The sequence below is a fragment of the Sodiomyces alkalinus genome (genome assembly GCF_003711515.1).
Source record: "Sodiomyces alkalinus F11 unplaced genomic scaffold SODALscaffold_1, whole genome shotgun sequence".
NCBI lineage: Eukaryota > Fungi > Ascomycota > Sordariomycetes > Glomerellales > Plectosphaerellaceae > Sodiomyces > Sodiomyces alkalinus.
Genome location: NW_021167079.1, coordinates 6,867,884 through 6,893,733, shown reverse-complemented (window position 1 = coordinate 6,893,733; position 25,850 = coordinate 6,867,884). Strand labels below are relative to the sequence as shown.

The window sequence follows — 25,850 nt, the reverse complement described above, 5'->3', positions numbered from 1 at the left end:
TGCTTTTTTTTCACTTTTCTGATGCCAGGAGGCGCATAATAGAACAGACTGAAGGGTAGCAGAAGGTGGCACAGAAGTCTATGCAGCCAGGGATGTGTACATACTTTTTTCTTCTTCTTCTTCGCCTTCTCCTTCTCCGTCTCCTTTCTTTCTTGGTTCTCCTTCTTGAGGGCAGGCGACCTAAGGATGAAGATTTCCGTAAGGAATGTCGCGAGAGGCACGTAGGTCATGAATCGATATGAGCTATTATGACCCCTGCCTGATGCATGCTCGATGGGGATGGACAGTCGACCTTGACACTTTTTTTCCTTTCTATCGACGACTTGCTCTTGAACCTGTGTACAGAGTAAGAGAATATGCGGAACTGCCTTTTGCTACTATTACTACCTACCTTACTTACGGGGACGCATGTGGTACTGTCAAGGATGGTGTCCGAGTTTGAAGAGTACCTCCTTACCTTACGAATACGAATATAGGGCGTGACCGACTTCACCGAGTCGGTGAGCCAACCAGAATTGTTCGGATTGGTCGTTCGCCCACACACCGAAACTCGTCCATTCCATACAAGTCCCCTCGCCCTTTCCCTTCCCTTTCCTTTCCTTTCCCTTTACTTCACCTCATCCCATTCTTCTTCATCAACTCATCTACCGACTTCATAATTCATACACGTATCAGTCGAAATATTCGGTGAAAGCACTTCCAAGACGGTTAAAATATGCAGTTATCATGATCCAGGGAATCTTTTACGCGCGGTTCTTACTACAGCAAGGCAAGTTGGCCGGATGATGTGATGGATGATGGTCAATCCTCGATTCGTCTTCATCTCCTTCTCGTCGTTATGGAGATGCTGAACACAAAGAAGAGAACTGACAATCGTCCCCCAGGCCCCAAGATAGTCGCCCAGTCTCCGCCGGACTGCATCGTAACCCCCACCTCCGTCTCGTCATCAAACAACCAAGCCCTCTCTCCCACAGCCCCGACCACCACCGGGGCGACGACGACGGCACCGGCACCGGCACCGGCCCCCAAGCCGCCGCTGATTGACTTCGACGTGCTGCGGGAGTACATCATCCCGCGCAAGGCCTTCTGCAACCGCTTCATCACCGTGCAGGACCCGGAAGGCCGCTACGCCGTGCTGGGGTTCCCCGTCCTGATCACGCACGCCAAGTACCCGCGCAACGAGTTCATCTTCAATTTCGGTCTCGTGCTCGATGCCGACGCCGAGCAGGCTTCGTACGAGCGCGTGGTGCGGCGGCTCGCCGTTACTTTTGCCGAGATGGAGAAGCAGGACGAGTATCTGAGCCAGCAGGAGACGGAGGACTGGAGCCGGCGCGGCTATGGGCTCGGCGGCTGCTACCGCGGTGGGGCTGGGGCTGGGGGTGGTGGCGCTGGTGCTGGTGCGGGTGCTGGCAGCAGCACTTGTGCAGGGGAGGAGAAGGCCATTGTGGGAGGGGTTAAAAAGGTGGGTGGTGAGAGGAGGCCGATAGAGAGCTTGCTGGAGATTGTGAGGGAGGACCTGAATAACTACGGGGAGTGCATGATTCCTGTCGGTGCGTTCTTTTCCCCCTCCCCCTCCCCCTCCGCCTTTTCTCTTCTTCTCTGACTCTCTCCAGACGACGCAAACACAATCAACATGAAGCTCTTCCCCCACCACCCCCCGCCCCCCCTCGTCAAAGGCTGGCACGTCCCCGTCGCCAAAACAAAGCTCGCCTCCCTCGTCGACCCGACCTGGGACCTGACGCTCCAAAAAGTCATCGCCCACATCGACGGCGTGTCGGACGTGCGCCGCATCGCCTTCCAGGCCGACGTGTCGCTCGACCTCGCCACCCTCGCCCTCCGCCACCTGCTCCGCTACGACGTCATCCTGCTGCTGGACCTCTTCTTCTTCGGCTCCTGCTACGCGCCCCGCGCCCACGGCATCCACGACTTCGTCGCCGACGCCGACGGCATGCAGGACGAGTGCGCCGCCTACGTCTCCTGCGGGCCCGTCAAGGTGCCCCGCTTCCGCCTCGTCCGCCTCATGACCTCCTTCTGCGTCGGCAAGAGCGTCATGGAGTGGATCCGCGGCCACCAAGAGGACGGCTTCGACGTCCTCCGCTTCGTCGATGTGCGCAGGCTGGTCCAGTTTGGCGTCATCAAGGGGTGTCTTTACCGCGTGCACAAGTACGTCGTTAGCAAGCAGTATCTCGCTGCCCTGGCCACGGGCCAGGCGAGGCCCGCCGGGGGGGATCCGTTGCAGAAGTACACGGATGGATGTCATTCTTTCGATCAGATCATCACCGAGCAGAACTTGTCTGATGCTGAGATTATGGAGAGGTTGAAGCATCTCCCTCTGCCGAACGGGGATTTGACCGTGTTCTATCGGTAGGCCGCGGGTGACGGGGTTGGTGACGAGAGGGCATACGACATACAACATACGACGGATGAATCATACCACTTGGGAAAAGGCAAGGATATGCTCTTATTATTCTGAGCAGGGCACCGCTCCATGAACAAATGTACAAGGCGTTCAACGGGGGTGGCTAAGTTGTGTCTACTACATTTTCTATGGTACATGGATTTTTTTACTTTGTTGTACAGCGTCGTCGTCCTCTCTTCCCGCCTCTGGGGGCTACTCTACTTCCCCTTTGGCTTCAACTCGCCCAACACCTTCATCCTCTCCAGCTTGTTCGGGAACCGAATGTCCGGGTTGTTCACCACCGTCGTCTCCTCCTCCGCGGCCAGCTTCTCCTGCGCGAGCCGGTAGAGCTCCTTCTGCGAAAGCGTCTTGCCCTCCGCCTCGGCGAGCTCCCGCAGCACCGCCATGGCCTGGCGGGTCTTGCCCGTGCCGGGCTCGCCCGGGTACGTCTTCCCGGAGGCCTTCCACTCCTCATCGCTGACCATTTCGATGATGCGCACGTTGTGCTTGCCCTTGCGCAGGATCAGCACGCGGCCGTCGATGAGGAACGTCTGCACCGCCTGCGGCTGCCAGAGCTTCATCGGCGTCCAGTCCAGGTTGCCCGGGATCAGCTCCCGCATGCTGTCGCCCGGCCGGGCGGCCACGTAGGCGCCGGACTGGGCCAGGATGCGGTGCCCTTCGCTCGTGCTGGCGGCCAGCCCCGTGGCGTGGAGGATCTTGGCCGGGCTCATGGACAGCACGGAGCGCGGCAGCTGCATGTCCATGCGGGGCGCGTTGTTGGGCGTCACGGGTCGGCCGTCGGCGGCCTGGTATTCCGACGGGTCGCCTGTGGGTACGGGTACCGCGGCGGCCCCGCCCTTGCTGTACATCAGGCGATGCTGGTGCTGCTCGCGGGTGGCCACCTCGGCGCCGTGGACGAGGGCCAGGACCTCGAAAGCGAGCTTGTGCTGCGCGACTCGCTTGGGCGGGTCTTGGCCGTGCTCCTCCATCAACTTGGTGATGTCCGGAACGGGCATGAAGGTGAAGTACTTGAGGAGCTGCTCGACCTCGTCGTCGGGCCTCCGCACGAGATAGCCGTACAGGCTGAAGGCGCTGGTCATGGTCGGGTCCAGCCAAATGGCATTGCCGGCGGTCTTGCCGAACTTGGTGCCCGCGCCGTCTGTGAGGAGCGGCACGGTGAAGCCGATGGGGTCGTCTTTCCAGGTCTCGGCGATTTTCAGATGCTCTGCCGTCTCAGACGCGCGGATGGTCTTGATGGACTCGATGCCCGTGACGATATTCCCGTACTGATCCGACCCGCCGACCTGCATTTGGACGCCGAGTTTGGAGTACATATGCCACCAGTCCCAGCCCTGCATGAGGGGGTACATGAACTCGGCCACGGACATGCCGTCGCCCTTTTCCATCTTGTTCTTGACACTTATGAAAGAAAATGAAAAAGCGAGTTAGGACCAAGATTTGTCATACACGGTTGGGGGCGCAAAGACCTACGTGTCACGCGACAGCATCGGGCCCATCCTCACATAGCGGCCTAGCCTCTTCATAACGTCGTATAATGACAGGCTCTGCCACCATGTGTTGTTGTTGACAAGGTGCCGCGACATGTCCCAGGTCCTCTGGTAACCGTACTTGTGCTTCTCCGCTTCGACATTGGTCCACAGCTTTTTCATTTGGTAGTGTATCCTCGTGATGTTGGTGGCGATCTCGCTGTTCGACATGGTCTCTCGCGACTGCAGCCGTCCGGTGGGATCGCCTATCCTAGCCGTGGCGCCGCCGATCAAGGTCACGGCTCGGTAACCGTGCAAGTACATCCAGAAGACCGGCATCATGGGGAGGAGATGCCCAAGATGGAGGGACGGCGCCGTGGGGTCGACGCCAACGTATGCGCCGATTCGCTTGGTTCTCATGAGCTCTTTGATCGACTCGGGACGTCTGGTGGAAGGAAGGAAAAAGCAAGTCAGAAGTCAGCAGGGAGAGGACACATAATCACCAACAACAACAAAACGAATAAAGGCACCACGAACCCTGCAACGTCTTTGATGAAGCCACGCTCTTCGAATATGTCCCAGAGGTTTCTCGCCTCCCCTCTCAAGATGGCTTCGGCTCGCTCATCCCATTGTTTCGCGGCATCTTCGCGTTTCTTCAATGTCTTTAGATGAATCCATCTCGACGTATTGCCTGACGAGGTAAGTTGAGAATGGCAACATGCGCGCCAGATGCCGCGTTGTAACGCCGGACCCTTGGATTGTAAAGCTTGCGACATGGTGGTAGGGGGGGTAGGAAGGTGGGAAGGGAAATCGGGGTCCTGGTATGAAGATTAGCAATCCAGCTGGACCTGTTATTGAATCAAGTCATATTAGTAGAAACAGCACGAAATGAAAAGAAAAAGAAATAGTCAATAGTTTGACTCTGGTAGGGAAATTCGCCAGCAGTTCGTCAGATGCGCCTGTCAACTCGGAGAAGTCGAAGCTCCAAAAAATCCATGTTGAGCCCAATGGACCCTGATGCTTATCTTATCGACATGGCGTCGCGTTACCTTGTCCTGGGGGTAGGTACGTCGGATATGAGCCGGCGGGACGGAAAGTAAGTCAGGCGCCTAGTCACGTGGAAAAATCGACCTCATGAGAGAACCCCCCGTATCGGAACGATCCAGCCAATCACACAAGTCGTAATTCAGATCCTCGGCAAATCCGCCGTTCGTGTTCCTCGTGCTTTCCCAACTCCGGCAGCCGAATCATTTGCATCATTCACATCCGTCCCAGAAAAACGAGCCTCAACCCCCCCGACCACAAGCCAGGACGTCAATTGCGCAATCATGGCCTCGATTATGCGACCAGCTGTGCTGCGCCCGACTGCCATGGCGGCGCGCATGGTCAAGACCCCTGCCATCCGCTCTGCCTTTCGGCCCGCCATTCAGAAGGAGGTGATGAGCAACGCCATCAGGGCATCAGCATTCCATACCACAAGCAAGAGAGATATTCTTCCCCCGCCGCCCCGTACGTTTTCCATCCTCCGCTCCATGTGCTCTTTCACCTGAGCCGACGGCCGTCTCGTCGTCTCGCTTGAAATGAACTGGAGAGCTAACAGTATCGCAGAGGTCATCCAAGGAGGAGGTACGAAACACAACGACCCCCGAATTAAACCCTCCCCTCCCCTCTCGATCTTTTCTAACGCAGCAGGCTACTACCAGTCAACGACCCCGTCCCCATCCCCGACCCGAGCCCGTCCCACGGCTCCTACCACTGGACCTTCGAGCGCCTCCTCGCCGGCAGCCTGGTGCCCCTCACCCTGACCCCCTTCGCCGCCGGCTCCCTCAACCCCACCCTCGACGCCGTCCTGTGCGCCGCCATCCTGGTGCACTCGCACCTCGGCTTCCAGACCATCATCGTCGACTACGTCCCCGCCAAGCGCTTCCCCACCGCCCGGAAGATCTCCACGTGGGGCTTGAACCTGGCCACCGCCCTCGTCGGCCTGGGTCTGTACGAATTCGAGACCAACGATGTCGGTGTCACCGAGGCCATCAGGAGGGTGTGGACCGCATAGAAGACGGAAAAAGAAAAAAAAAACAATTGGCAGAAACAGAATGGGATGGGAAGGGAAAACGAGCGGTGCGGTGCGGTGCGGAAAGATCTGTTCGGCTGGCGAGCTTCGCTTGAAAGAAGGCCGTGTACACTTACCAGCATAGGACCAATGGAAGTCGATATTTTTTTGTTGCTGTTGTTGTTGTTATTCTTGTTGTGACACACTTCGACGGCTCGTCATGTTCATTTTTTCTTTTCTTTCCTACTGACAGAGATGGTTTGATCCAACGACACTGCGGATTTTCACCTTGCCCTCCAGCTCGCTCTTCGCTCATGCGACGCTCCATCTTACGAAACCTGACGTGCTTGGGGGGGTTACGGGTCGTCCAGTTCAAGGCGACCGCATCCCAGTCTAAGAGGACCGGGGGTCAGGGCTCGAGCCGTACACGCAGACACAGGTTATCGTGCTAGCAGGATGGGATTTCCTTAACCATCCGCGACCTTGTGATTCTGAAGACGTACGAAGATACCGGGGGGGATTTTAAGGATCAGGTGGTCTTTTACTTAATTAAGCACATGATTATCAACAATGTCACAAGTTTCAACTTACACTGACAACAATTCAGGATCGGGACATATACAAGTTAATATCTCCTTACAACACCAAACGAAGCCTCTATTGGTCTCATCTTTCCGTATTATTTTCTCAGGCCCTCAAGGGGCAATCTAGGATTGGGTCACCACACCCGCTGTTCTTTTCTTTTCTTTTTTTCTTTCTTTTCTTGGCCACTTCCCATCTTGGCAGCTAACCCGACCCATCACTGCAAATGAAAACGAGCTTCCGCTATTCGATCGTTCACAAGGAGAAGCTGGTCACAGCGCCCAAGCCAGGCTGGTCCAGCTCCGGAGTCGGAGTCGGAGGGGGCAAGTTCTCCGTCTTGGTCAGGATCCAGCACGACGCATACATGTTGACGCGGTCGATGCAAGCGCCGTTCTCGCGAGCCCCGACCCGCTTACCCGTGAACCCGCGGGCCTCAAACTCGGCGACGTACCAGGGGCGGAGGGCGGAGGACCGGAGGAGGACGCGGCCCCCCTCGCGGAGGGCACGGTTGAGCTTGCAGATCTGCGCCGCCGCCGCCGCGGCGGGGGGCGCCGGGTCGAACCAGTCCATGCTATCCATGATGACGGCGACGGTGAGGGTGCCTGGTGTGATGCGGGAGATGACCTCGTTGAGCTCGTCGGTGTGGATGCGCAGGCCGTCGAGGGCGCCGGGCCGGGAGAGGCGGGCGTGGGCCGCCTTGGAGAGGTAGTCCGGGTGGCAGCGCGGGGTGAAGTTTGCAGTCATGCAGACGTGGTAGTAAGGGTTGTCGGTCGCGACGTGCGTCTGCTCGGCGACGGGGTCCAGCGTGTCGATCATGTACCGCAAAATGGCGTGGGAGCGGGTGTTCTTCGCTGTAGGTTTCGGCCCCTTGACGGCCGCGGACTGGGCGTGGTCGGCCTCGATCATGGCGAGCTGGTTCTTGGGGACGCCGAGGGCGGACCAGAGGAAGGACTCCTGCGAGACGACGACATTGCACAGAAGCTGGGAGAGGAGGGCGGGCCGAATTCTGGAACGCCAAACCTCGCGTTGCTCGTTGAGCGTGCGGGTGGAAAGGAATTCCTGCGTAGCGGCCACGATGCCGAAGATGCGCGTGAGCCAGCGGAAGACGCGGATGGCGTGACGGGAGCCACCCGTGTCGTACAGGCCGTAGCCGCCCGTGTTGGCGAAGACGTGGACGTTCTGGAGCCAGTACTGGAAGGCGCGCGATGACAGGTGCGGGGACAGTTTGGAAACGAGTAGAGAACGGAAGTCCGGATGCTTGCCGTCGCCGAAAAGCCTCCAAAAGTCCTCGTAGGGGAGGGCGCAGTACGAGGCAACCTTGAGCTCGAGGAGATGGTTCTGGGAAGGATTCAGGTCTACGGCGTGGATCCGCGCAGGGCTCTGCATGGCGTATGACAGGATGTTGTCACCGGCGCTGGTGATGGCGAGCACAACATCGTCGGGGCCGAGTTTCAGGAGTCGCTCATCAACGCGAGAGTCCTCCCACGTAAAGGCGTAGATGTACTCGTCGTTGAACTGCCTGTGCTTCTGCAGCTGGTCGTCGTAGTAAATGCGCCAGTGGTGATTTTGGTAGAAGAACGACGGCAAGGGCAGATTCGCATTGAGATTCTGGATGGCAGTCATGAATGCTTTGGAGCGCATCTCGGGAGCCGAGTTTTCAATGGCTCGGGTGAGGGCGTCACGCTGGTTCACGGGGTAAAGGAGAGGCGATTCGGTGGCGAGGGCATCGATCTTTTCGATGATCTCGTGGGGGAGGGCCGACGCGGAGAAGGGTTTCTTATGGCAGCCGATCCAGATGTAGTAAGGGATTCGACCGAGCGTGCGGTTGCGGGCGTTGACGCCGAGGATAGTGCCGAATTTGTATTCGAGATAGTCTCTCCGAGCGGCCTCGAGGCCAACGCGGTCAATGTCAAACCAGGCGCGCCAGAACGTCCGGGAGAACCAGTTGACGTGACGGTTGGCGAGACCAGCGGTGAAATTGCGGAAGGCGAAGTCAGTCTGGGACTGGACGTAGAAGTCGACAACGCCCAAGACACCGTCCGGCGAGAGAAGGGAAGACAAGGAGTCGATGACGGAGTGGAAATCCGGCTGCCCACAAAACGGACACGGTTAGCTGGCAGGGTCCGTCTGGGGCGGGGGGGAAAGCAAGCGGGGTTGGTTGAGGTTTTTATCTCCGTTCCCTCCTCCCAAGATCCAATGCACTCACCATCATGGACAAGCTGTACGACATGGTGACAAGGTCGGCAACACCGTGCTCGGGGCGTTTCTGGGAGAAGTAACTCAGGGCCGGAGTCTGGAGTGGAGTGATATTGCCGCCAGGGAGATCATTTTCGTGGTCCTCCAGACGGAACTTCCTCGCATCTTCGCAGATGACCTTGACGTTGGTCCAGCCCAATCTCTGGAAACGCTTTCGCGCCACCTCGCAGAGAGAGGGGGAGAAATCGACGAGGTAGACGCTGGAGAAGAAGTCGGGCACGTTAACATGGGCCGACATGGCCTCGATGTTCCATCCCGTGCCTCCACCAACCTAGAGGTATTGAACTGGTTAACATGTCTAGATCCTTTTTTCTTCTTCTTTTTTTTCCCCTTCCCCTCCAATGGCAACGACGAAAAGCAGGGGTGGGACAGGAAGGGACGAGGAAACATACATCCACCCAAAGTCGTCTGGTGTTCTCACGGGCGCCAGCTTCCCGCCGGGCTTGGGCCTTCGCCTTCAGCTGAGCTGCAGAAAGCGCGAGCATATCCTCGCGGCCCTGGAGGAGAACTTTCCTGGTGGCATCATAGGCCCCGGCTTGCTTCTTGTAGAAGCTCTCAAGAGCATCCTGTTGGGTGCCCTTCTTGTCGCCTCCGTGTGGCTTGATGAAACAGGAATAGAAAAACAGCAGGAAAGCCTTGAGAAGCCCCGGGCTCCCTTCGCTTTCATCAGACTTGCTGGAGGATTGAGGAAAGAGTCTGGAAAAGCAGACGCCACCAATGGCAGCGAAGGCTATGCCGGCAAAGATGGTTTTCGTTCCGAGATCGAGTGGTGACATGTTACCACCAAGAGAAGCCATGGTACTCTCGCATTGCAATGGGTTGAGCACGAAAGGGATGCGTTGAGGCAAAAATCAATGCACTTGGGGCTGTTGAGGCCAGTTGAGAGGGGATCGGAATGAGGGAAAACGAGAGACGGAGGGGGGGTCAAGAGGGGGGGTTACTATGGAACGTGGGAAGTGTCGAGAGATAAATAATTATGATTATTCGGTACAGCATCTCGCTCCCTGCAGGAGAAGATGCTGCAGGGGCTGAGTGCAATACACACCGCCAACGACGAGAGTCGGTTCAGTAATAAGGTACCTACAGTATAGGTAGAGTCGTTAGTGGACAGGGCTGCGAAAGCTCTCGATTCGATGGAGGGATGTGCTTCGTAAGGATGGATGGGCCCTTGGTCCTTGCAGGAGAAGCTACCCCACCACATGGTTTGGCGATACCCCGCCGTAAACTGCATTCGGCATGGTATGGCGTCGTGGGGGGTGACCAGGCTGTGGTTGTCTTCTTGGTGGACGTGGACCCGAGAGTGTGGACCAATGGCTCGAGCACATGGGCGAAGCTTTGGAAACGGGATGAATGGACGGACCATGGATGGACAGCATCGTGGATATGGAATAGGTAGATGTTGGACGAGACCATGGATTTGGATAACCGACCATAGCCGGGGAAATCCCAAGACGGCCGACCATGAATGAACGAACGGGGTGGTGGGAGGGTGAGCTGTAAATTGGACTCCGCTCTTTTTCAGACGCCGCCAAGGGTCAAACACCAGAGCGAATGCGATGCAGTATGTGCCGTTGCCTCGTAGGGAGTAAGTAAGGAGGACATGCCGAGAGCACTTTGGTTCGCCTGGTCTGGAAGGCTCGCATCGTCGCGGATTATCACCAATTAGGGCCTGTCCTCTGACCACATGCCCCCAGCCGCGAATGGAACTCGGGCTACGACTCGTCTGTGCAAAGGTATTCGTAAATTCGTAAATTCGGTTCAATGCCCCGGCTCAGATGATTCGGCATTGTGGATGATCTCTTGGATGAAAACGAAAGAGCGACGCCGAGACGAGTTGACCACTGTGAAGTGGGTGAAATGGGTGAAGGGTGAAATGGGTGAAACGAAAATGGGTTCTTTTGGGGGGATCATGACGACGGTGATTCGGACACAGGTATAGCTGGTGAGTGAGTGCCAAACGAACAAAAGTAAGTGGGGCGTGGCACGGGTAGTTCCTGCTTCAACAAGGGAGAATCCTAGGTCATTACTAAGCGAGTAGACCACAGGTACATACGTGTAGATGCCGTGCTCGCCGATATCTGACTAATCCCCCCAGGAGATGCTCCAGCCACAAATGCACTGTTCCTGTTGGGCGGACTTGTACTAGCCGCTCTCGGCAACGGCGACGCGACAACATCACTCCCAAGTCGACCATCAGGAACCATCAGCAACCATCAGCAACCATCAATTTCATCCATCAATCCCATCGATCCGTCCCTCAAACATTGAACAAAGTCAAAGACGGAGTTCGTCGCCACAATCGCATCTCGAACCATGAAACAAAGAATAGTCGAGACGCCCATGTAAAGCAACCGGTTGCTCATCGATCCTCCATCAATCAAGTTACGACGTCATCCTCGGACCCCGACGACAACCCCGACGACAACCCCGACGCCCGCCGTCACTATGCCTCCTACCCCGAGCCAGAAGGGCACCAGCAAGAAGGGCGGCGCCGGCGCCATCCGACAGCGCAGCAGAAACACCACCCCGAGTTCCGTCCCTCTTTCCATCCCTCCCCCAGCCACTGCGACCCTACCGCCAATAGAAGCCATCGACGCCCAATACCTCTCACTGCGCGTAGAGCAGTTCGACAATATCGGATACGATGACATCGTCGACCAGATCAACCCCACCTCTCTGGTGCCCGAGTCCAGACACATGGATGCCATGATCACCAGGTTGACCCGCCTACAGGAGGTCATCGACAGGAGAACCAACTTCTGCGACAAGGCTATGCGCGACCTGGCTTTGCAGCGGAAACACCATGTTGATAATGTGCCAGAACGCGACCACCATTCACGGGCGGACGAGGGCCAGAAACGCGCAAACAAAAAGAAGAGGAAAGCTGCTGATACCTTGGCTCCCGGTGATGTCGTTCATAAAGGTATGTGTGCTACCTTTTTTTTTCCCTTTTCTTTCCCTTTTCTTTTCCTTTTTTTCCCCCCCAACGCGAAACAGACAGTACCCCATTACGATGCTAACCCACCCGACCAGAACGCTCCTCTCCCCTGCGAGATCACAGCAAAACCCGTAAACTCTCCCGAGCCGAGTCGGCCGCCTCCTCCCTCTCTCCTGCCGAGCCCGCGTCTCCAAGCGCCGTAAAATTAGAAGGAAAGAAAAAGAAAGCCAAAGAAGAGGAGAAGGTCGAGCAGCCGGAGGAGGAAGAGGAGGAGGAGAAGGAGGAGGAGAAGGAGGAGGAGAAGGAGGAGGGGGAGGAAGAATCAAGTTCCGAAGACGAAGGCGCACCGCCCAGGCCAGCACTCCCCGCTGCGAATACCTTCGGAGACGACCCTTCTACCTTCCCCGACCCGACCGTGTACGAGATCCGACCAACTCACCCCGGCATGTCCGAAGAGGAACTCAGAGAAATCTATTCTGTCGCTGTGTATCCCAAGAACGACCTGGCCGATATCATCCCAGGAGACCCTCCAGATAAAGACTTCAGCAGCGCCAAACCCTCCAACCAGATCAGCTTCTCGACCTTCTCCACTTACATTGAACCGTACTTCAAACCCTTTACAGAAGAGGACCTGGGTTTCCTCCGCGAGCGCGGTGACCGCGTCCTCCCCTTCACCATACCCAACCGGGGCAAGAGGCACTACACCGAAGTATGGGCCGAGGAAGACGGCGCGATGCAGCTCGACTCGCCGCTACTCAACCGCGAGAAACACCTCCCGGCGAACCAAGCCCGCGGCAGCATCGAGCACATGGACGACGAGGTGGGCGAGACCGACAAGCTCGCCGTCGGCCCGCTGCTGTCGCGCCTCCTAGCCACGCAGCGGGGCGAGAACAGGCCCCAGTCCGAAGAAGAGAAGCCGGGCACGAACGGCGTGGCCAACGGCGGCGGCGGCGGCAGCGTCGGGGGCGACACGCACATGACAAACGGCGACGCAGGCGAACACGGCGGCCTCAACGGCGCCTCCGAAGACGGCAAGCCACAAGCGACCCCCCCCGCGGCCTTCATGCCCGAGTCCAGCTCGGAAACCTGGAAGAAGGCCACGCACCCCAAACTCGACTACGCCCAGGTGGACGAGCGCATCAAGCAGGAACTGCGCCACATGGGCTTCCTCCCGCAAGAAGGCAACAACAACTTCGAGGCCGGGCTCGGGCTCGGCTTCGGCTTCGACGGCGCCTTCGACGACGAGGTGGCCGCCCGCCTGCGCCTCCTCCAGGACCGCCTCCGCCAGCAGGTCCTCGTCAACGGCGCCCGCAAGGCCCGCCTCGCCGACCTCGTGCGCGAGCGCATGGCCTACCAGGAGTACCAGACCATCCTCGAGGACCTCGACTCCCAGGTCCAGGCCGCCTACACCAAGCGCACCCGCACCATGGGCAAGAGCAAGAAGTCGAAGCGCCCCGGCGCCGGCGCCGGCGCCGCCGTGGCTGCCGCCCAGGGGGCCGCGGGCATGGCGCGCCCCGGTATCGGCGACGTCACCCGCACGCTCATGGAGCGCCGCAGGCGCTGGATCGGCACCATTGGGTCGGTCTTTGATGACGAGAACCTCGGTAAGGTGCCGCGCGTGTCGAATCCGGACAGCTCCATCTTCAAACCTGTCGAAATGGCGGCCTTGGTCAAGAAGGAGAAGGAGCAGTGGGATGATGAAGTGGAGGAGGAATGACGTTCAGAAGGGGGGGGGCGCGAGGCTGGATTTGTATGAGTATATGGGCCTGCATCGGTCTTTTTCTTACCTTTTATTCCCCGTCTTTTGCATCACTGGCCCTTTTGTCGGCCGTTTTATGAGGGGGCAGTCGTGGTAGAGGGATTGGGGTGGTGTTTCAACTATCCTCTGGTCACAGGGACTGTCGGTATCTTTGACCTAGAATTGCCGGCAGACGCCCAATGCCCCTAGAGGCTTTTAGGGGGATGAGGAAGTACGGCGTTTGGGTCAATCAAAGGGGTTCGGCGTTGAATTATGCATGGATTACTTCATGATGGGTGGAGGTCACCTCGTGAATCAAAGGCTTCAAGTGACTTATATTCCAGTATCTACCTTGTATGCTTCGTCTCCCGTTATGAGCAGAAATATCCACACGAATCTGGCAGGCAGCTGATCCGCATACTAAGAGGAAATATCCAGTAGATGGCATGGTCATATATGGGTTAGACATCAGGTCTGCCCCTCTCCCGCAATGTCGACATGCGCAGACTTCATATGGCAAAAGAAGATGGGTAAATCTCCAAGAGAAACTCGGGCCTGTCCGAACTTTTTAAAAGACAAAGTACGACTGTGTGAGGGGCAGTTTCTCGGCCGGCTCGGCGCGGCAAATCTCCCCGTCTGCCTCTACCTCGAACCGCTCGGGATCGACGCGCATGCGCGGCATGACATCGTTGAAGCGCATATTGCGCTTGCCGATGTTTCTACAGCCACGGACAGGCTCGACGCGGCTTTGCAGCCCATAGGAGGCGATGGCGCCGGAGGAGATGGACGACGCGGAGACGAACAGGACCGACGAGGAGGGCACGCGAGGGGCGAACATGGGACGGCCGATCAGGGGCTCGACGGTTGGAATGGAGGCATTGGGGTCGCCCTGCGTAGGTGGGAGGTAGGTTAGGCGAGTTTTCCACACGAAATGGACAGGGAAGGCCCCCGGGGGGGTGGGATGGAAGAAGGGATGACGTACCATTTGCGCCCAAGCAACGAAGCCGCTCTTCAGCACCAGGTCCGGTTTAGTACCGAACCAAGCAGGATTCCAGATCACCAGATCCGCCAACTTGCCCACTTCGATGCTGCCGACCAGATGACCGAATCCTTGCGCGATGGCCGGATTGATGGTGTACTTGCTAAGGTAGCGCTTGACCCTGAAGTTGTCCGCGTCAGTGCCTTCGTCCTCGGGGAGGACTCCGCGCTGCTCCTTGTTCTTGTGCGCCGTATTCCAGGTGCGCAGGACGACTTCGCCGCAACGGCCCATGGCCTGGCTGTCGGAGCTCATCATACTGATGGCGCCCACGTCGTGCAGGACGTCCTCGGCCGCGATGGTCTCGGCGCGGATGCGACTCTCGGCGAAGGCAATGTCCTCTGGGATATCCTTGGAAAGATGGTGGCAGACCATGAGCATGTCGAGGTGCTCGTCGAGGGTGTTGGAGGTGTAGGGGCGCGTCGGGTTCGTAGACGAGGGGAGGACGTTGGGATGTTCGACAACGGCGATGATGTCTGGCGCATGGCCACCGCCCGCACCCTCGGTATGGTAGGTGTGGATGGTGCGGCCCTTGAAAGCGCCAACAGTAGACTCCAAGAAGCCCGACTCGTTCAGCGTGTCGGTGTGGATGAGGCACTGAACGTCGAGCTCGTCGCAGACGGAGAGACAGGCGTCAATGGCCGCAGGAGTTGCGCCCCAGTCTTCGTGGATCTTCAGACCGCAGGCACCGGCATCGACCTGCTCTCGAAGGCCCTCGGGGCCACTGTCGTTGCCCTTGCCCGTGATACCGACGTTGACAGGTAACGAGTCACAAGCTTGAAGCATCTGACGCATGTTGTTTTTACCAGGGGTACACGTTGTCGCATTCGAACCAGAGCTGTTCGTTACGCGTTATGTAAACGCTCTCTTGTTACCGGTTACTCCGTCGAAGGGGTCATGGATGATGGATACTTACGTGGGACCCGTCCCGCCGCCCAGCAAGGTGGTAACGCCAGAGCTGAGGGCTTCCTCCGCCTGTTGCGGGCAGATGAAATGAATATGGGTATCGATGGCGCCAGCCGTCACGATCTTGCCTTCCATGGAGATGACGTCAGTGCAGCTGCCAACAACCATGTTCTCCGACACGCCGTTCATGACGTCTGGGTTTCCCGCCCTGCCGATGCCGACGATGATGCCGTCTTTGACGCCGATATCCGCCTTGTAAATGCCGGTCCAGTCCAGAATGAGGGCATTGCTGATCACCAGGTCGAGCGACTCCTCGTCCCTCCGGCCGCTGGCCTGACCCATACCTTCGCGCAGGGTCTTCCCACCGCCAAAGATGCATTCGTCTCCATAGTCAGAGAGATCCTTCTCGACCTTGATCCACAGGTTCGTGTTCCCCAGACGTAACCTGTCGCCGGTGGTAGGACCGAACATGACGGCGTAGGCAGCACGGTCCATCTCGAAGGGGCTGATGAACGCCATGTCGCCCGCGGGTTCGGGGGCGTGGGCGAAGCCGGCCGCCTGCAGCTTCTGCACAATCTCTCCGGCGCGGCTGAGATCGACGGGACCGCTGGCCAGGTTGTGGCCGCCGCGGATGACACGGTTACCACCAATCTCCACGAGAGTAACCGTCTTGGTATCGCCCGGCTCGAAGCGGACCGAGGTGCCCGCGGGGATGTCGAGACGAAACCCGTAGGCACGGGCGCGGTCGAAGGAGAGTCGCGGGTTCGTCTCGACGAAGTGATAGTGGCTTCCTACCTGGATGGGGCGGTCTCCGGTGCTTGTGACGCGCAGCCTGATGCGCTTGCGGCCCGGGTTGAGGGTGATCTTGGCATCCTTCACGGCCACGACGGCACCCGGCTGGGCGGTCGGCTCAAAGGCCTCGGGGGCGTGAAGGGGGAAGTCATCGTTGGTGGGCATGCGAGGTGCAGGGAGGTAGCCGTAAAGGGCACGGTCCAGGTTGCCATCATCGCTTGATATGGGGTTGTGCACAGTGACAAGGTACGTGCCGGTCGGGAAGGTACCCTCAACCATGATGTACTTTAGGGTGGTGCAGACGGCCGGCTCGACGTGGCGCCGACCCAGCATGGTCGCGCCGATGCTCATCAGGTCAGCAACGTTGTGGTTTCCATCTCGGATGAGTTCTTGTAAGTTGTTGGCGATAAGGGCCTACCACCGGAGAGGGAGGAGTTGAACGTGTGTTAATTCACGGACAAAATACATGTACTGGGCAATTGAAGGTACCGGCTTGATAAGGTACCTTATTAAGGACGCCGGGATGGAGGGGCAAGGGGTGGGGTGGGTGATATTACCGCTGCTTCCGAGTGATTGAGCCTAACCCCTCGAGCAAGGCGACGCTGAGCCAGGAAGCCTAGCTGAGATATAACAAGCTTATCGAGCTACGATACGACTTTTTGTGTTAGCAGGCCTGGTCCTACGTGAGACGATGCTAGGCGGGAAGGGAAGGGGGAAGGGAGGTGGAGATGTGAATTGAATTCCACGGTGACGGGTTCACAAGTCGGACGACGGACGACGGACGACGAACCTCCCTCGGCACGAGACGCATCGTAGTGGATAGGTAGAGTAGAGAGAGCTACAGCTCTTCTCTGTCTTGAATAAGGGATACAAATGAGATCGAGTAAGGTAACGAGCTACGTTTTACTCATAAGACTTGGATCCGAAAGATGATGAGGGATGAATGAGTCGGGAATTCGACGATTTGCTTCGAGAAATGGACGCGAAAGTCGCATGTCCCGTCCGAATGGAAGCTTCAATCCCGTTATCAGTGGCCCCGCACAAGGTCAACCTGGAACCTACGTCAAAGATAAGGTACCTGCTTTACGGAGGAAGGCACCAACCATATTACACGTATTACTCGGTATCCGTACTTTGAGTAAGGTACCACTGAAGGTTAGGTACCTGAGGTACTGTAGGTCGCAGTGATCCGTGCCTTATTATTGGATCTCGAAGCCTTTCAGTCCCAGACATCTACAGTGGGCAATACGTTATACCACCAACATCATATCGCCCCTGTAAGATAGAGTAACACGCCAATGTTGAAATCCATGCGATCCAGTTACACTCCCACGTGAATGAATACAAAGGAACTGTTCGGGTCGGATAGAACCGAATTCGTCCCACCTTAGAGTACCGTACCTTAAGGTAGGTATAGGTAGTAATTAGTGCGTTTCGCCCACGTATTGTCCTGCCAAGCAAAGGAGATGTGAACGCTCCTACTCTCCGTTGGTTGGTTGGCTTTCTGGTCCCTCTCAGTGATCAAGAATATTCATGTCTTCATAATGGCCCAAATGGGCAGCAAGCTTACAATAATACATCCAGAGACGACCCATGCCTTCGTCGTGCCAGAATCCGGCCTCACGTCTCATCGGCCAACCGCCGACCATGAACAATTGGCCCGACAACTCCCTTCCTTTTTTCCGTATTGCCCCCCTTGCCGATTACTAGGTCACATTTTCCATCCCTGTGGCCCGTAGCCCTTTGCCCCGAGACCCGTACCTCGCACGCCTGACCAGCAAGAGGGAACCCATCCTATTGACCATTGACCATTTATATACCCCCAGTACACACAGCCTCCCGCGGACCTCAGTTAAGGGCCTCAGCATCTAGCCTCGGAGAAGCCGGTAGCTTTCAGCCCTCAGGGCGTGCTCCCCGGTTCTTTTCTTTTGCTTCTTGGGAAGGATGATACCTCGTGAACGACTGGAGTGGTCTCGCAAAATTCGTCTTCTTTTCCCCTTCTTTCTTTCCTCATCGCGGCGTCGAGGCGTCCATGACTTCTTTGCTTGGACTTACTGCTTCGTCTCGGCTGGATGGAGATCTGTCGTTGAAAAGCTGGACTGGGAAAAAAGGAAAAAAGAAAAGAAAAACCCCCACAACCAACTGAAAAGGAATAGAGAAAGAGAAAAGACATGACCGCGTGGTTAAGATAAACCACCCAGCCATGCATCAGTTCTTGGCCTTCTTGGCTCGGCTCTTCTTGACCGGCTCCTCCCTGGTGCTCTCGGCTTCAATAGCCTTGCTGGTACGGCGTCGCTTCTTCGTATCGGGGGTAGCAACAGCAGAAGCCACAGCCGCGGCAGGGGTCGACTTGGCAGGCTCCGACTCGGCCGCCTCCGACTTGCGCTTTCGGCTGGCCTTCTTGGGGGTCTTGGTAGGAGCGGGCGGCTCCTCCACCTCTTCTTCTTCAACCTCTTCCGCCTCGGTACCCGGCGTGGCTTGCCGGAGCTGTTCGGCGATCGCGTCTTCCTCGTCGGGAACCGTGTCATCCTCAAGGTGGGGGAGAGGAATCTCATTAGCGTCGGCGTACTGAAGAGCCTCTTCATCAGTCATGAGCTTGGCATCCGGGTTGCCGTGCTTGTAGGAGTGAACGCGGGCCTGGTAGAGCCGAAGATTGTACTGGTAGGCGTTGTTCCAACCCTGACGAGCAGTTAGCACTCCAACTCCGGGACCCTCAACGATAAGAGATGAGAAAACAAGACAGTTGCCATGCGCCAACTCACATTCTTCTCAGCCTGGCCCATGGCCTTCCAGCGCCGCTGGCCTTCCTCCTGGACGGCGCCCTTGGGTGCATCAGGTCCGAGGTCGTTGCCAATGATAGGACGGGCCGTCTGCATGTACAGGAAATAGGGCGTCAAAGGCCGCTTGGGCGCATTGGGGTCATGTGTGCGCTTCTTCCGCTCCTTCTTCTCCTCAGCGGGCGGACCGTACTCCGCAGCACTTTGCATCAACCCTGGGATGGCCGCGATGTTCTGGACCGCATGCTCGAGGTTGCCCAGGGGTACGTCGATGCCAGGGATTTCAGTTGAGGCTTCTCCAAGGAGCAAGTTAGTCTGGCGATAATAGTCGACGGAGAAAGATTTGATGAGCTCCAAGATGGTGAGCAGGCGATGATGAACCTAATCGTTACATAAAATTAGCATGAGCTGTAAGAGTGTGTATTTGAACGCAATGTGATTATGGTGTTCAGAAGGTGAGGTATGAGCCAAGCTCCGCAGCGCCGGGTGACCCGAGTGGCCTCCCGGCCGATTTCCAAAACGGGTGGCGACGTAAACAAGGGGTGCGACCCGTATCATAGACGCGTCCAAAATAATACAGATTACGCCTTGAGAGAGAAAAAAAGGGAAAAAAAGAGAGCATGGTCCTCTCGGAGTTCTTGGCCGGCAACACAATTGACAAGACTTGATACATGTCGGCTGACCTTGGGAGGGGTGTGATAACAGCACACACGATACTCTCGCCGGATGGCTCATGGTATTCAAGGTGGAAAGATGACAGCCATAACATATCGGAAGGGGGATGGGGTCCGTGATGGAGGAAGGTGAAGACGGGCCTGGTTGAATGACGACGGGTGCAGAGGGACTTTGTTCCGGCGAGGAAAATGAGATGAAGTGACTTACCGAGTCGCGGACTCGAATGAAACCCTCGGGATCAATGTGTCGGACAGGAGTAGGGTGGAGGCCAAGGGTCCCCTGGGGGATGCCCATTTGCTGCGGATGCGAAGGCACTTGCTGGATGGGAGCCGAAGGGGCTTGTGCGATGACAGGTGCTGGCGCAGGAGCGACCGCGGGCGCAGTAGCGGCAGCGGCAGCGGCAGCGGCAGCGGCAGCCTTTGCCTTTGCCTCCTCGGCGGCTTTCTTAGAAACGCGAGGCATGGTGTATTGGCAGTGGGCGCGATTGGGGATGAAATGGGGATGAATCGGGCCAGCCAGGCAAGCTGCCGATGGGGCCTGTAGCTGGTTAGTGGGGGTCGTAGGACCTTGAACGCGTTGTTGTTTGCTTTGACGCTGTGGTGATAGCGGGTTCTAGCTTGTAAGACTGTAATTCGTGGCGGAGAAGACGGCGAAAAGAGCCAGCTTTCAGGGTGTGAAGCGCCTAAAAAGCAAGTAATTATATGGTGAAGAGTAACCGGAGGCGGGGAAAGAGAGAAAACAAGGGAGGATAGGAGGGGGCGTAGGTGGGTGGCTGCCAGATTTTGTAGTGCTAGGCACTCGGGCGGGGCTTTAGGGTGATGGGAAATCAGTAGAAAATATGCTACAGAGTAGGGCCGCTAAGTTCCTTTAGTTATGGTGGGAGGGTACTGGATAGCGCATTGTGCTGTTACGGGGTACTTGCTTTGTTAGGTACTGCTTACGGGGCGGAAATAGCTCTATTTAGGCTACCTAAATAAGTACTACCTATAGCAGGTACTTACCTCCCCCTACCCTGCCCTTCTGCCACGGATAAGGTAAGGTAGGTAAGGTAGATAGGTAGCTTTATCGCCTTGGGTGGGTATTGAAAACACGTTATTCCCTTCGTATATATAGTAGGGGGTTACTGACTTTATTCCTGGCTGACCCAGCGCTTACTGATCTGGTTTCACTGGTTAGGCAGCCTATTCCCTCGCCTGGAATTATCGCCGTGTCGCACCGCAGGTTATTACCAACTAGAAGAAAGTCCCTACCTTACCCTACAAGCCTATTTGAACGAAGGCCACTCGTGCCACGCCTGCACGATTTACATCGCCGTAACTCCAGTAAACCTACTAAATATCTAAGTGAATCTCTTACTCTGGGTAAGGTATCTATATTAACCGCCTCTATATAGCTAGTATGACTCTGCTCCTCTCCGAGATAAGTAATATTCGAGGTATTTTCGTCTCATCGAGATAATTTCCAATCATATCACTACCTTATAGAAGAAACGGTCTTCTATACTTAGAAGCAACTCGTGTCGGTTGCGTTGCCCTCGACTCACATGCCTTTGATCACGTCCACGTTCATTGCGCGTTGGCGCTGGGGCTGGAGCCAGAGCTTCAATTTCAAATGGCAGGCTCTTCTACTTATGATTAACGGTCTCGGCTTGACCTACTCACCGGTCACGGCAATAACTTTGAGATTATCGTGGCTGTTAAGGACGTTTGCAGGCGCGTGTTTGTGTATTTTGTATGGGTGTTGTTTTTCTGGGTGGCACTGGTGATTACAGGGGTGTGTACGAACTAGGGTTGTCCCCATCCCCCCGAGACCTCCTTCAGGCCAGACAGAGTGCTGCGTCCAATGTGGTGGTCCTAACAAAACAACGGGCTGCAACACTGTTGCCTGCCACTGCCACATCCATGGTCGCTTTGCGAGGACGACGAAATGCGTGTCCCACCAAATCTCCAGACACTATCTATCCTCAGTGGCCAAAAGGCTCGGCTGCCAGTGGTATTTCCTTACCCTGCCAGCTTCAACTTGATTCGTAGGTCAGCTTTTTATTCTAAAACTAACGTTGCATACGAAGCACTTCATATCGTATTTTTCACTCCCCGTCCCGTCCCGTTAGGTTACCGGGGCCGTGAAAAGCTCTTGAGCCTCGCTGTATTCGCGCTTACGCTGTACGTCCTGGTAGGTCATAGAAGGTTCCCCTGCTCCCTTGAGACTTGCAAGTTCTGTCCCCTAAAAGGATTTGCAACCCAACTAGAGCATCCCCCAATCTAGAACTACTGTACTAGGAAGCGCTGCGACGAGCCTACTATAACAGCACTCGTTGGTTGACACGCTAGTGGCACGCACCGCCATTCGCGTCTTTGCTTCGTCTACCGAGGGACCTGGCGCCTGAAATATAAGGCCACTACCACACCACTCCCCGCACTTCTCTCGAATGTCTGTATCGAGTCCTCGGCAGCTTCCGTAAAAGAATGTCGAAGTACTCGGTATTTTGGATACATGCCAAAATTCCGTAGATTCTGAGAAGACCAAGACGGGTGAACAGGACCGGTGTGCTGGTCTGCATCTACCTAGTACGCCTTTAGAGTGTGGCGTTTTACTGATTGAACGACCTCACGCGCCACTCAAGGAGTCGAGAGTCCAGCACCAGATTGGAAGGCGTTTCTGTCGGTCTTATGTACAACGTACGCAGTGTCTCGGTAGCTGCGATAATGAACCAGACTGAGCCTCATTCAAGCGGAGAATTCCCCCGAGGGCGTTATTTCCAGCTGTGCTTTCTAAGTGTACTATCCATGGGTCGGTTGCGTCATGTGACTGTCGACTTTTTACGGTACCTACCTAAGGCAAGGTAAGGTAAGGTAAGGTAGGTAGGTAGGTACACAAGGCAAGGTAGGCAGAAAGTATCTATACATGGATTCTCCACATGCTGAAACCTACTACTACACGTAGGGTGAAGCTGGTACCCGGTTCAACGTTTATCACCAACCAATCCAAGCTGAAAATGCGACCAGTTCAGGTCGTCTCACCGTATCACCCCTCACCATTAATTACCCCCTAGTACGAACAACGTAATGTACGCATTCCCCTGACCATATTCAACGTGCGGTGGACGGCGTGAAGCCCTGCCCCTCGCACTACCTTATTCGTACATATAGCTACTAGCATCATGATATATATGATGCTGGACAAATAGCTCTCCCCTCCCGGGTTTGTCCCGCCGTCTCGCCGTCTCGCCAATAAAACTAACGATTACGGCACCTTTTCCCACTTGCTTCTGTCCCTATTCATCTATACTTCGTAGGGCCCTTCCGACTCGCCCAGTTCTTCGTCTCTCTCCACCCTATATTTCAACTTCCCATATCCCTCCAGCCGCTACTACGGTATCATCCCACACGAAAGCCCAAGCATAGGAGCTATTGAAGAAACCAGCATATCTATTAGCACTGGGAGAACCAACACGAACTGTGCGTCATGTTCGAGTCACGGTCCTTCGTCTTCCTGGCGGGGCTGGTCCTCCTGCTCTGCCTAGCCCGGCCGGCCGCTGCTTTTGGTGCCGGTAACATCTCCAGTCTGTCCAAGATTGAGGGTGTTAACTGTACGTTCCTTCATGCCCCTGCTCCGCGGATAGTATGCTGTGTCAAGTTGGCCATGGCCATTCCCGAAGTCGAAGGAAGACCAAGCTGACAGTTTCAATTTTCCTCCATCTAGGGCGCCACGGAGACATCGAAGATGTGCTCCTTACCATTGCCATGGCCCGTACCCTCAAGGGGAAGAAATTTTCCAAACTCATGCTTTCGCGCGTCTACTTTGGTCAGTCTTCTCAATACTTCTCAACACTTCTCAACGGAGCCCTCCTACGACTACTACTGCTGACACGGCTACAGGCAACTGGCTCAGAGACTACTCGCAATCCATCGACGTTGCAACGGCCAAACACGTGTCGGCAGAGGCTGTCCGCCTCCTCGTTAGCGTGTTGGGCTTCCTCAGCTTCGGCTATGGCTCCAAGGAGTTTGAAGTAACTGCGGAGAGACTTGGTGAGGCTACTTTCACAACCCCGAAATCATAATTCGGCCGCCTGACTTTCTGCTAATTATCCAAACCTGCACCTGCCAGGCACCTACCGCCCCGAGGAACACATCGACAACCCCAAGAACTATGCAGACAACGAAGATGCCAGGCGATACGACCGCCGCCTCCGAGGTCCTGTCGATGAGCGTCGGGAGCTAGCAATCGACCCCAGGACTGGGATGAAGAACTACATCGCCAACGAGCAGGCTGGCATCACCACCTCAGCAGGACTAATGCGGGATCTCTTTAGCCGCTGCATTCAGAAAGGCCGGGAATTCGGTCGAAGCAAGAGAGATGAAGACCTCTGCGAATCGCTGTACCTTTTGGGGACTGCTCTACATTGTTTGGAAGGCAAGCCAGTCATTCGTGTCCTTCCATCCAGCTCTGTGCGCTGCGTGGCTTTTCCCATCTGACTCGCAATGCAGATTTCTTTGCCCATAGCAACTACACCGAGCTTGCCCTCATCGAGATGGGCGAACGTGACATCTTCCCTGTTGTCGGCCGCGACGCCCTCATTAGACTAGAGGGCGCCCGTGGAAATGTCTACCCGCTCGTAACGGGCACTTTCGGTGGCGTGGACTTTCTGCACTCCGTCACTGGTGAAGGTAGGTTAAAAGTCGTCCATAACGGCGCGGCGCGGCGCGGCGCGGTATCTATCTCGCTGACTAGCATATAGTCACGGACAAGCTCAAGCAGAACGAGCTTCAGGAACTGGAGAGCACCCTCCAGAACGGCAAGAAGAATGATACGAGCGCTCTGAGATCATTGCTGGACAAGATCCCCGATGAGTTCTTCGGCGGGAAGCACCAAAGTGATCGCATCGATGGGATCCAGCAACAGGCGGCCTCTTCCCAGATGCAGAACATGAGCGTCTCGCCGAGGGAACCAGAAGAATTCACTCGCTACATTCAGGGTGTCTTCAAGCAGATCATGCCCATTATTGAGTGGCACGACGATGTCATGCAGTCCATCTCGGGCGCGTTCGACAAGTTGCCCGTGCTACCCAAGCTGCTCGAGCAGCTAGAGGAGCAGCTCACTATGTTCGTCTACTCTAATATCGCGCCTTTTATTCTCCCCGTCATCCACCAAATTCAAAACGAAATGAAAACCGGGTCTGAGCACCTGGTCGAGTCCAGCCAACGAGAACAGCACAATGTCTTCCACGACGACAGGGAAACCGACCCTACGCATTCCCTGCTGTCCAAGGATCACTTTACCAATGTAGGTTGTACACATGCCAGTTTTCTTCTGCGATTGCGTCTTTCATTCGTCCTACCGCTTGGCTAAATTCACTTTCCCCTTAGCTTCTTAACGAGCCCGCTGGTCGTGCTGCGTTTGAGACGGTCAGATGGGTAGTCCCCCAGGTCATGGAGGCCATGGACGATGAGCGTGCCGACATTGACCGCACCATAACGCGCATCATCTACGGTGTCTTGCATCACCCGGCTCAGCGAGGGCAGGGCAATGACGGCATCCGGGAAGGCCGGGAGATAATATTCCGCACCATCGAGGAGTGGTGGTCCGGCTTGGGCCGCCAGCGACAGGAGGAGTACCGCCGAAAACTGAGTCGCGACGGCGTCCGCAATCATCACAACCATAAGGAAGGGGAGCATGATACGGGACATGGCCACGGTTGCCTCGGCTCTCTCCAGATGCACAAGCAATTTGGCAAGACCGCTGAGACCTGGGAGGATAAGATCGCGAACAAGGCCGCCGGCGCCATCTTCGCCGGCGCCGCTGGTGCCATCTCCAGCGCCTTCGAGGGCACGACCGGCATGAAGCTTCCTACGTCTGGGAGGGATGACAAGAAGGAGAGCAGCTCGGGTGGAGGCGGCCTCATCGGGTCTCTGCTCGGCGGCATCCTCAACCGGGGCGATAAGGACCGCGAGGAGGAACCGCAGAAGCAGTCATCCAGCAGCTATGGGAGGACGGATGAAAGCACATACAGCTATGGAGGAGGCCGCCGCGATGACAGCAGCAGCTACGGCAGAACCAGCGGTCGTCGCGAGGATGAGAGCCAAGGCAGCAGTGGATACGGCGGGCGTCAGGATACGTCCAGCAGCGGCTACGGCGGACGACAAAATACTTCGAGCGGCGGTTACGGTGGCCGTCGCGAAGAATCCAGCTTTGGGGGCAGCAGTGGATACAGC

The 25,850-nt window shown here is 56.5% G+C and overlaps 8 protein-coding genes across 8 annotated transcripts in view; 4 read left to right on the top strand and 4 right to left on the bottom strand.

Moving 5' to 3' along the window:
* Nucleotides 1–616: 616 nt before the first annotated feature.
* Nucleotides 617–2,458, top strand: SODALDRAFT_43455 (nitrogen permease regulator 2). Its single transcript, XM_028615366.1, has 3 exons — nt 617–769; nt 885–1,550; nt 1,614–2,458. The coding sequence occupies exons 1-3, from the start codon at nt 727–729 to the stop codon at nt 2,366–2,368; spliced, it is 1,464 nt and encodes a 487-aa protein (XP_028471425.1). The 5' UTR covers nt 617–726; the 3' UTR covers nt 2,369–2,458.
* A 38-nt stretch (nt 2,459–2,496) lies between these two features.
* On the bottom strand, nt 2,497–4,661 carry SODALDRAFT_342542 (tRNA synthetase class I; the record flags this gene model as incomplete). Its single annotated transcript, XM_028613091.1, has 4 exons — nt 2,497–3,817; nt 3,890–4,330; nt 4,423–4,563; nt 4,630–4,661. 4 exons carry the CDS (start codon nt 4,659–4,661, stop codon nt 2,617–2,619), a joined length of 1,815 nt encoding a protein of 604 aa, XP_028471424.1. The 3' UTR covers nt 2,497–2,616.
* A 523-nt stretch (nt 4,662–5,184) lies between these two features.
* SODALDRAFT_327827 (succinate dehydrogenase cytochrome b small subunit) lies at nt 5,185–6,012 on the top strand. The gene is made up of 3 exons (XM_028610529.1): nt 5,185–5,394; nt 5,494–5,511; nt 5,589–6,012. Exons 1-3 carry the CDS (start codon nt 5,214–5,216, stop codon nt 5,939–5,941), a joined length of 552 nt encoding a protein of 183 aa, XP_028471423.1. The 5' UTR covers nt 5,185–5,213; the 3' UTR covers nt 5,942–6,012.
* Nucleotides 6,013–6,775: 763 nt separating this feature from the next.
* SODALDRAFT_267717 (hypothetical protein) lies at nt 6,776–9,573 on the bottom strand (the record flags this gene model as incomplete). Its single annotated transcript, XM_028607567.1, has 3 exons — nt 6,776–8,608; nt 8,727–9,047; nt 9,169–9,573. 3 exons carry the CDS (start codon nt 9,571–9,573, stop codon nt 6,776–6,778), a joined length of 2,559 nt encoding a protein of 852 aa, XP_028471422.1.
* Nucleotides 9,574–11,221: 1,648 nt separating this feature from the next.
* On the top strand, nt 11,222–13,431 carry SODALDRAFT_320035 (hypothetical protein; the record flags this gene model as incomplete). The annotated part of the gene is made up of 2 exons (XM_028609497.1): nt 11,222–11,699; nt 11,810–13,431. 2 exons carry the CDS (start codon nt 11,222–11,224, stop codon nt 13,429–13,431), a joined length of 2,100 nt encoding a protein of 699 aa, XP_028471421.1.
* A 339-nt stretch (nt 13,432–13,770) lies between these two features.
* On the bottom strand, nt 13,771–17,128 carry SODALDRAFT_289723 (urease). The gene is made up of 5 exons (XM_028608628.1): nt 16,977–17,128; nt 16,744–16,830; nt 15,405–16,600; nt 14,435–15,326; nt 13,771–14,341 (listed from the first exon to the last, which is right to left on the bottom strand). The coding sequence occupies exons 1-5, from the start codon at nt 16,995–16,997 to the stop codon at nt 14,021–14,023; spliced, it is 2,517 nt and encodes an 838-aa protein (XP_028471420.1). The 5' UTR covers nt 16,998–17,128; the 3' UTR covers nt 13,771–14,020.
* A 1,266-nt stretch (nt 17,129–18,394) lies between these two features.
* SODALDRAFT_320033 (hypothetical protein) lies at nt 18,395–20,100 on the bottom strand (the record flags this gene model as incomplete). Its single annotated transcript, XM_028609496.1, has 3 exons — nt 18,395–18,865; nt 18,949–19,344; nt 19,846–20,100. 3 exons carry the CDS (start codon nt 20,098–20,100, stop codon nt 18,395–18,397), a joined length of 1,122 nt encoding a protein of 373 aa, XP_028471419.1.
* A 2,618-nt stretch (nt 20,101–22,718) lies between these two features.
* The window catches only part of SODALDRAFT_289720 (Het-C-domain-containing protein), a 3,950-nt gene continuing 818 nt past the window's right edge, over nt 22,719–25,850 (top strand). The window contains exons 1-7 of the mRNA XM_028608627.1: nt 22,719–23,227; nt 23,341–23,442; nt 23,517–23,666; nt 23,746–24,066; nt 24,126–24,305; nt 24,377–24,921; nt 25,005–25,850. Coding sequence (XP_028471418.1) covers nt 23,104–23,227; nt 23,341–23,442; nt 23,517–23,666; nt 23,746–24,066; nt 24,126–24,305; nt 24,377–24,921; nt 25,005–25,850 — 2,268 coding nt within the window. The 5' untranslated portion in view covers nt 22,719–23,103. The remainder of the gene's footprint in view (nt 23,228–23,340; nt 23,443–23,516; nt 23,667–23,745; nt 24,067–24,125; nt 24,306–24,376; nt 24,922–25,004) is intronic.

Bases quoted from the DNA above. Each gene is read 5' to 3' on its own strand.
- SODALDRAFT_327827 (XM_028610529.1), top strand. From the start codon at position 5,214: ATGGCCTCGATTATGCGACCAGCTGTGCTGCGCCCGACTGCCATGGCG.
- SODALDRAFT_289723 (XM_028608628.1), bottom strand. From the start codon at position 16,997: ATGCGTCTCGTGCCGAGGGAG. The intron at 16,601-16,743 runs GTAATATCACCC...CTCCGGTGGTAG, and splicing joins TCAATCACTCGGAAGCAGCG to GCCCTTATCGCCAACAACTT. The intron at 15,327-15,404 runs GTAAGTATCCAT...CGTAACGAACAG, and splicing joins GGCGGCGGGACGGGTCCCAC to CTCTGGTTCGAATGCGACAA.
- SODALDRAFT_43455 (XM_028615366.1), top strand. From the start codon at position 727: ATGATCCAGGGAATCTTTTACGCGCGGTTCTTACTACAGCAAG. The intron at 770-884 runs GCAAGTTGGCCG...ATCGTCCCCCAG, and splicing joins GCGGTTCTTACTACAGCAAG to GCCCCAAGATAGTCGCCCAG. The intron at 1,551-1,613 runs GTGCGTTCTTTT...GACTCTCTCCAG, and splicing joins GGAGTGCATGATTCCTGTCG to ACGACGCAAACACAATCAAC.